Here is a 9,107-nt window from a genome sequence, read left to right on the forward strand (position 1 = left end):
TCCTTATTTGTCCTTACCTAATATATTTTTGTTTTTAGTTGGGGGTAAATGGTATGTAAGGATATGTAAGGATGTTTGTATGGTTGGAGATAAAATTATAGGATTTAAAAGATTTATAAAAACATATAAGAAGTTGTAAGGATATGATGTGACAGCTTAAAAACGTCTAAAAACGTTCTTAGTATTGGAGATAGCTTAAGAGTTTGTGAAAGAGAAAGCTTTTTTTATTTGTAATTGAGGAGAAAAGCATTTTTTTTGGTCGTGTGGTTCAATTGTATGATTGTATCTATCCTCTTATTTCCCACCTTCAATCATTGATATTCTATCTATTCTTGTCTCCCGATCCCTTTATTTGTGCTCTTCTAAATTTTGCATTGTCTTACTTATCAATACAGACGTCATGTCTTCTTCATCTTCAAACATTGACATCATTGACACAATTCCATTTGAAGACATAGAATTAGCCACCAACAACTTCGCTGACGAAAATCTCCTAACACAAACTTCATACTTGAAATTGTACAAAGGACGACTCGTGCAATCATCAGGAGAATTGGTCGATATTGTTGTACGGACATGGAAGCATACAATCACTTCATACTACGAGTATCAAACGCAAAAAAGCATTACACACAACGAGCTTGACATGTTAGAAGCTCTTAGGCATAAAAATATTGTTCCTATTTTTAAAATCTATGGGGCGAATGATGGTGGAATATTACACCCGGTGATCATAAACAAGCACGAGGCGAATGGAAGCCTGGACAAACATCTAAGTAGCTCAACGCTCGGTTGGATACAAAGGCTGCATATATGTATTGGGATAGCACGTGCGTTGAGCTACCTTCATTACGATGCGTATGAGAATCATAAAGTGATACATGGTAATATCAAGAGCTCCAAAATTTTACTTGATCAGGTTTGGGAACCCAAGTTACATGGTTTTGGATTTGCTGTTAAAGTTAAAAGGAATGAGCTTCACCTTACAGATAAATACAACGGCTCAATATTATATATGGATCCAGCATATGAAACCGCTAGAGATTTGACTACTAAATCAGATGTCTTTTCTTTCGGTGTTGTTCTGTTTGAAGTCCTGTTTGGAATTGAAGCATCTGTTGTAACTCTAGATCACAAAGATAATTGGTATTTTGTTCGGATGGCCCGAGCCAATTATGAAGAGAAAACATTGGATGAGAAGATTGATCCCGATCTACTAAAACAAATGAACATGGAGTCATTAAAAATCTTCTCCGAAACAGCATATTTTTGCCTGAAGGAGCGACGCTTAGAACGTCCAGATATGAAAAAAGTTTTTCAAAGACTAGAGAAAGCCTTAAAGCTTCAGCCAGCAGATGATCAAAGTCCTGTAAGACCATCAATCTGTCAAACTCTTGTTTTCACCTTTTTCGTTTTATTGTCTACATATCTATCAATCTATTATAATGGACCTATATATTAATTACTACATGGTATTCTATAATCGACATATGACACATGATTTGTCTGTATATGTTTTTTCCTTCGGTGACATTTTTAATTTTTTGCAACAGCTTAGATTTTTAATTAGTTGTTAATTTTTTCAATTTTATTGCTCTAATGATCTTAATCATCGATTCTAGTTTGAATTATCAATCATAATCCTAAAATTAATATTTATTTTTCTATTTTCTATGAGTACAAATATGTTTATATACATTATACTATATTTTTTTTTATTAAGTTAATGATAACTATTTTTTTTAAAAATGAGATGTTTATTATATTATGTTTATTATTTGAAAAGTATTTATTATATTATTTTCAATAAATACATATCATAAAAAGATTTTTATGATTTAAAAATATTTATGTTTCATTATTCATGCTTTAACATATTTGACGTATATTATATAGACATAAACTATAATTTTATTGTTTGTATTAATCGTAATCTAAAAATTTTTATATTACTATAAATTATGAATAATATTCTAACTATTAATTATTGTTTTTTTTATTTATGTTCTCAATCAGCCTCGCACAACGTATGAGTTTAATCTAGTAATTTATTTATTAATTAGCAAATCATATATTATAGATATATAATTTATAGATATATAATAATAAACAAATCATTTCATATATATATAATTAAAACTTTTTCACATTTAGATAATATATAATAAAAGATAATACTAATAAAAGTCGAAAACTCTTCTTTTCCTAATTTACATCTTCTATTAACTTCAATTTTAAATCTTCCTACAAATTTAAATCTTCTTACAAATTGTGTTAAGATTAAAGTTTGCCGAACGATTTTTAAATGTAACTTTTGTTGTTCACATGTTTATAACTTTATTTATTTTCTTAACATCCGTTTATTGTATTTAATTTTTAAAACTTTTTTTACTTAGTTTATAATGTCATTTGACCACAAATTCAATGTTTACAATGCATGTATAATCAAACTATATAATATAGTTATTAAGACTATATATATATATGTCATAGAAAGTATAAGTTTATTAATGATAAGGTTGATTTTTTTTTCAATTAGAAAGGCTAATTCTTAATTTTGTGATTGTATTAATACTATAGGAACATTCAACGGCTGGAGAAGATACATCATCTCACCACTTAAAGGTAAACGGCATACTGAACTTAATTTCATATATGTCAATTAATTTGTCAAACAGTTAGATTCGTTTTGAGTATGTTAGTTGTTCAAAATAACAAATAAAGATAGAAAATTTATTTTGACTATTAGAACATTGAACATTTCTAGTAAAGGTTGAAGAACTCTATTTTCAAGAAAAGAGTGGAGGAGAGGTGTCTTTACAATTTTGTTGATAAAGATAAAAACATAGAATAGGTTTTTCATATATATATATATATGAATATTAATATTAATTTATAAAATTATATGTAAAAAGTTTCAAACTTAAACATAACTAGTTAGAAATATTATTATAGTACTTCAAAGTTCAAACTTAAATGTTTGGAACTATATACATAAACCAATTTAGAACTTAACTTAAAGTTTATTAAATATATATATATATATATATATATATATAAAATTTTTACCAGAGTTGACTCGGTCTTGGCCTGAGTCCCCGAGTTTGACAGAGTCGATTGAATCTTGATCGTGTCAGTCGAGTTTTACTAAAATTGACCCAAGTCTGAACTATTGACCGATTTTTAGTCTAATCCTGTGTATTTGAACCCTACAAACCCTATCCGAATTTTCTGACCAACCGAACCGATGTTTACAACCCTCATCTTAGTGCATTCGTATTAGACCAGTGGTGGAATTTATCCCCTCACGAGGTATTTGAGGTAATGACCACGAGTTCTTTCTTTGATTTATTCTTTTAATCCTGTCTCACACACAAATGGTATAAAAATCATATAGTGTGTGAATTTTAAACTATTGGTTAATAAGTGATGTATTGAGTATGTTGAAAAGGGTCGGATTTAAGGGGAATAGAGAGTGTCCTTTTGAGAATAAGAAATAGACAATGAAGTTGGAAAGGGAAAGTAAACAATCCGACTAGTTTTTGTGCCGATGATTTTATTTTGATAAAACAAATAGAAGTGGCTCCTATTTATTTTTCTCATTTTTTCAATTCCAATTCTTTCTAGAAATAAGTTAGGCGAGGAGTGGAACTATCAAAAACTGAGGACAACTTCCACCATGTAACGACATCTCATCAGATGGTAGGTAGCCCACTAAAAAAAATATAAAAAACAACACAAATATAGATATAGATATATATATATATATATATGGTAGAGATCCTGGAAGAAGGTGTCTTAAGGAGAGAAGGTCCTATGAATCAATCAGAACGCGACATGTGTCAAAATGAAAAAAATGTGCGGTGGCATTTTGGTAAATAAATCAAACTTTTCTGAAGTGATCAGCCTGGGTTCCGATTAGCTTGGGTCTGAGTCAGCTTGGGTTCTGATCAGCTTGGTTGGTCAACTTGGTTAGCCTGGGTTCTGATCAGCTTAGGTCTGGGTCAACTTGGTTAGTCAGCATAATCAGTTTGGTCAGCTTGGGTTTGGGTTAGGTTGAGGTATGTTCAGGTTGGGTCAGCTTGACAAAAATTACACATAATCTACACAAATGTAGATTATGGGTTTTGGGTCAGCTTGGGTTTTGGGTTGGGTCAGCTTAGGTTCTGATTAGCTTCGTTGGTCAGCATGATCAGTTTGGTCAGATTGGGGTCAGGGTCTGATTGGTTCAGGTTGGGGTCAGCTTGGGTCAGGTTTGGTTAGCTTGGGGTTGGGTTGGGTCAGCTTCGGGTCTGGGTCAGGTTGGGTCAGCTTAGTTAGCTTAGGTTAGGTCAGGTTGACACAATCTACACAAATATAGATTTGATAACACAATGAATTGAAAATATTTTTAATGTATTGATTCTCGTGATAAAAAATGATTACAATTTATAAGGGAAAAAACAAACTAATTATGGAAAACAAATCAATTTCAATCTTCTACTGATTTGTATCTTGGAGTGTAGTCCAAGCTGGTTGCTATTGATGGAAATGATGACAACGTTTGGATCCTGAAATCTTCTTTCTAACATTCCCCCTCAAGTTGAATAGTGGGATTACCAAAATTCAACTTGCTAAGACATTTGTTGAACATATTTGTTCCTACCGCTTTAGTTAAGATATCTGCAATTTGATCTTCAGACTTCACGAACGGTAACTTAATGATTCCACCTTCAAGTTTTTCTTTAATGAAATGTCGGTCAACCTCCACATGTTTAGTTCTGTCATGTTGCACAGGATTTTCTGAGATCTGAATTGCTGCTTCATTGTCGCTTAAAATCTGGATGCTTCCTGTTGGAGCAAATCCTAATTCAGTCACAAGTTTTTTCAGCCACAAAGCTTCTGCTAAGCCTTTGGCTATACCTCGGAATTCAGCTTCTACACTTGACAGAGAAACAACTTTTTGCTTTTTACTTCTCCATGTGACAAGATTACCTCCTACTAGAGAGAAATATCCTGAGGTTGATCTTCTGTTCCCTTTATCTCCAGCCCAGTCAGCGTCTGTGTATATCTGAATATTAAGATGACCATTTGCTTTAAACAAAACTCTGTGACCAGTAGTTCCCTTGAGATATCTGATAATTCATAAAAATGCATCCATGTGTTCTTCTTGAGGCTGGTGCATAAACTGACTTACTACTCCAACTGCATATGTTATATCTGGACGAGTGTGAGCTAGATAAATCAACTTTCCTACCATTCGTTGGTATCTATTTTTATCTGCAGATTTGGCATCTGATTTCATGAACAACTTCTGATTCATAACCATTGGTGTGTCTGCTGGCTTACAATCAATCATTCCTTTTTCTGCTAAAAAATCCAAGATATATTTATTTTGATGAATAAAGATACCTTGTTGTGATCTTAATACTTCAATTCCAAGGAAATACTTTAGATTTCCTAACTCTTTCATTTCAAATTCTGCACGCAAATTCTGTCTTAATTTCTTTATCTCAATTTCATCATTCCCGGTGATAATCATGTCATCAATATAAATTATGAGACATGTTATTCTATCTCCTTTTTGACTTAGGAACAAAGTGTGATCAGAATTACTTTGTTTGTATCCATATTTCTTCATTGCTAGTGTGAACCTTCCAAACCATGCTCTTGGTGACTGCTTTAGTCCATACAATGATTTTTTTTAGCTTACAAACTTCTCCAGGCTTGAAATCATCCGAGAAACCGGGCGGAGGATCCATATATACCTCCTCTTCTAATTCTCCATGTAAGAAGGCATTCTTAACATCGAACTGATAAAGAGGCCAACCTTGATTTGTTGCTACAGAGAACAAAACCCTTATTGTATCTAGCTTTGAACTGGAGAGAATGTCTTAGAATAGTCAATACAATACGTCTGGGTGTATCCTTTTGCAACTAACCGAGCTTTATATCGTTCAACTGCACCATCTGGCTTGAATTTGATTGTATAGATCCACCTGCATCCTACTGGTTCCTTCCCTTGTGGTAAAGTACACTTGTCCCATGTTTCATTTTTTTTAGTGCCTCCATTTCAACTTCCATAGCATCCTTCCATTTTGTCATCTTCAAGGCTTGCTCTACATTTGATGGAGTCTCTTCTGAATATAACTTTGCTGTGAATGCCTTTGTTTCTTTAGACAGATTTCCTCTTACAAAGTTAGCCATTGGATATTTAGAACCTCTTGAAAACTTCTCTGGAGAAAAACGCTTTGCAGGAATTCCTCTAGTGGATCTTGCAGGAAGTACATATTGTTCTGGAGCCTCAGTACTTACTTGTTCTTCACTAACTTCAGTACTCACTTGTTCTTCACTTTCCTGCACACTTTCATTCTAGGAATCTGGTATGGTAAGTGAAGGATCTGGAAAATTACTTACCTCAGATATCAGGTTCGGACTTGTATTTTCGGTGACACTTTCAGGCTGAGGAGACTGTACTGGAGAATGTTCTTCTGTTCTTTGTGCTGAAGCAACAGGTGTATAAGAGCCTTCTCCCAAAGAATATTCCAGCCAACTCAGTGTGTCATTCTCTTCCTCCCCCTGACGACTGTGTGGCGAGGAGTAAAAGTACTTGGTTTCAAGAAAATCACAGTTCATAGTGGTGAACATATGACGAGTTTTAGGATTATAACACCTATACCCTTTTTGAGTTACCCCATATCCAACGAAAACACATTTTTCAGCACATGGATCAAGTTTATCACGATATGATTTTGGAACATGAACGAAAACAGTACATCCAAACACTTTAGGTGGGAGTGTGAGCACTGGTGGTAAGGTATGATACTCAGTGAGAGTTTTAAGGGGAGTTTTCATTTTAAGAATTTTTGTTGGTAGTCGGTTAATTAGGTAGGTGGCGGTGGATATAGCTTCTGGCCAAAAGGATTTTGGAACACATGACTCAATTATTAGGGTTCTAGCCATTTCTAACAGAAGTCTATTTTTTCTTTCGGCTACACCATTTTAATCTGGCGTATGAGGGCATGTGGTTTGATGGACGATCCCTTTGGACTGAAAAAACAGATTCATTTGTGAGTTCACATATTCTCCCCCATTGTCTGACCTTACAATTTTGATAGACTGTTGAAACTGGGTTTGGATCATGGCATAAAAAACAGTAAACCTATCATAAACCTCACCTTTATTTTTTAAGAAATAGATCCAAGTCATCCGGGTACAATCATCAACAAATATCACATAATATCAAAAATTTTGACCTCCAAAAACTGGGGCAGGGCCCCATACATCTGAATGAATTAAGGAGAAAGGGACTTAAACCCTGGTATTTCTAGGTTTATATATGACTCTTAGCTAAAATGCAGGTTTCACAAGAAATTGGTTTATTCAACGGAAAAAGTTTAGGAAACAAAGTATGCAAATAACTAACTGATGGGTGCCCCAATCTTCTATGCCATAACCAAGCTTCTCTTTCATTGGTTCCATGAGCTAGCATAACACTCCCGCTTGAATTTACTTCATCAACATAGTACAATCCCCCTCTTTCAGTGCCACGCCCAATAATCCGTTCCGTCCTGATATCCTGTAAAAGACAAAAGGTTGGATGCATGAGAACGGAGCAATTGAGTTCTTTTGTCACATGACTTATGGATAATAGTTTATGTGACAAAGAGGAAACATAAAGACAATTAGACAGTTTGATATCTGGTGAGATTTTAATTATTCCTCCAGTTTTTACATCCATTTTCCCTTTATTAGCTGCTTCAATATGAGTTTTCCTGGGTTTGGAAAATTCTGAAATATCGGATAACTCATACGTCATTGTATCCGTTGCTCCACAATCAAAAATCCATTCTCCATTAGACTTGCTAGACTCATTTTGGGCCATGAGGGCTGCTCCATTTCGATGTTGGGCTATACCAGCCGATCTATCCATTGTTGGGGCCATAAGCCCATGATTTAACCTAGTCTTATATCTGTATCGGGTATGATATGGATCCTTTTTATATGGAAAATCATATGATAACTTGGAAAATATCTTTTTATAAGGAAAGATGCATAAGTTTTGGAAATTAGACATATCCTTTCCTTTCCTTTTACCTGTTACCATTGAAAAGTCCTCCTCCTTGTTTCCTTCTCCGGCCGTCGCTACTACACCACCGAAACCGGTTGATCGTCGATCACCACCACCATCTTTATAGGGTTTTGTAGCGGTGGTAGGGGTGATATCTTTCTCGGGTTTTTTCGATCTGCTGCTTTTCTTCGAATCGATCCACCAATCGGGATACCCTACGATCTCAAAACACTGATCTTTTGTGTGTCTTGACATGCCACACTCATCGCACTGTAGATGTGATTTATCATTCTGGGTCACCTTTTTCTTGCCGTCATTCCGGCGGAATCCCTTGGATACAAAACCGCCGCCACCGCTGCTATTGCCGGAAAGTTCTCCGGCGATTAAGCCAGATGCTATTCCTTGTGTGTCGTTTGTTGTTGCTCCCATAATAAGTTGGTGAGCGGCTTCCTTACGAACTGTGGCATAAGCAGATTCAACGGTAGGGAGCGGGTCGACCCGAAGGATTTCACGTTTCACTGGTTCATATTTCCGATCTAATCCATTTAAAAACTAGAACACTTTCTGTTCAGATCTTAGTTTGGAATATATTTTGATATCCTCAGGGCATTTCATTGGATTTGGATCCAAACGGTCGATCTCACCCCATACGCCTTGGAGTGAGATCCAAAAATCTTCAAGCGATTTATCATTCTGTTTGAGTTCATTCGCCTTGACGTGCAAATTGAAAGTTTGCAATTTGTCCTTTTCGCTGCTATATGTGGTTGTCAGGGCATCCCACAGCTCCTTTGATGTGGAAAATTCGGTAAGGTTTCCGGCCAAAGTCAGTTCAATGTTCTGAATGAGCCAAGAAAACACGATCAGGTCTTCTTGTTCTCATCTTTCATATTTTTCAGTTGCTTTTGTTGGTGGTTCTTCGGTTAAATGATTTAGTAATGATTTGGATTTTCCGCCTATGGCGACTCGGATCATTCGAGCCCATAGGGCATAATTTTGGTTGTTTAATTTGAGGTTAATCTGTAGGTTGTCGGATAATTTGGGTTTTTTTGGTTGGTTA

At 35.0% G+C, this 9,107-nt stretch overlaps 1 protein-coding gene across 1 annotated transcript; it reads left to right on the forward strand.

The window, feature by feature from the left end:
• Window positions 1–400: 400 nt before the first annotated feature.
• LOC122597109 (receptor-like protein kinase FERONIA) lies at window positions 401–1,462 on the forward strand. Its single transcript, XM_043769742.1, has one exon. It carries the CDS (start codon window positions 401–403, stop codon window positions 1,460–1,462), a length of 1,062 nt encoding a protein of 353 aa, XP_043625677.1.
• Window positions 1,463–9,107: the final 7,645 nt, after the last annotated feature.

The sequence above is a fragment of the Erigeron canadensis genome, chromosome 4, assembly GCF_010389155.1.
Source record: "Erigeron canadensis isolate Cc75 chromosome 4, C_canadensis_v1, whole genome shotgun sequence".
Lineage (NCBI taxonomy): Eukaryota > Viridiplantae > Streptophyta > Magnoliopsida > Asterales > Asteraceae > Erigeron > Erigeron canadensis.

What these genes read in the sequence shown, in the direction of transcription:
- LOC122597109 (XM_043769742.1), top strand. Translation starts at nt 401, where the DNA reads ATGTCTTCTTCATCTTCAAACATTGACATCATTGACACAATTCCATTT.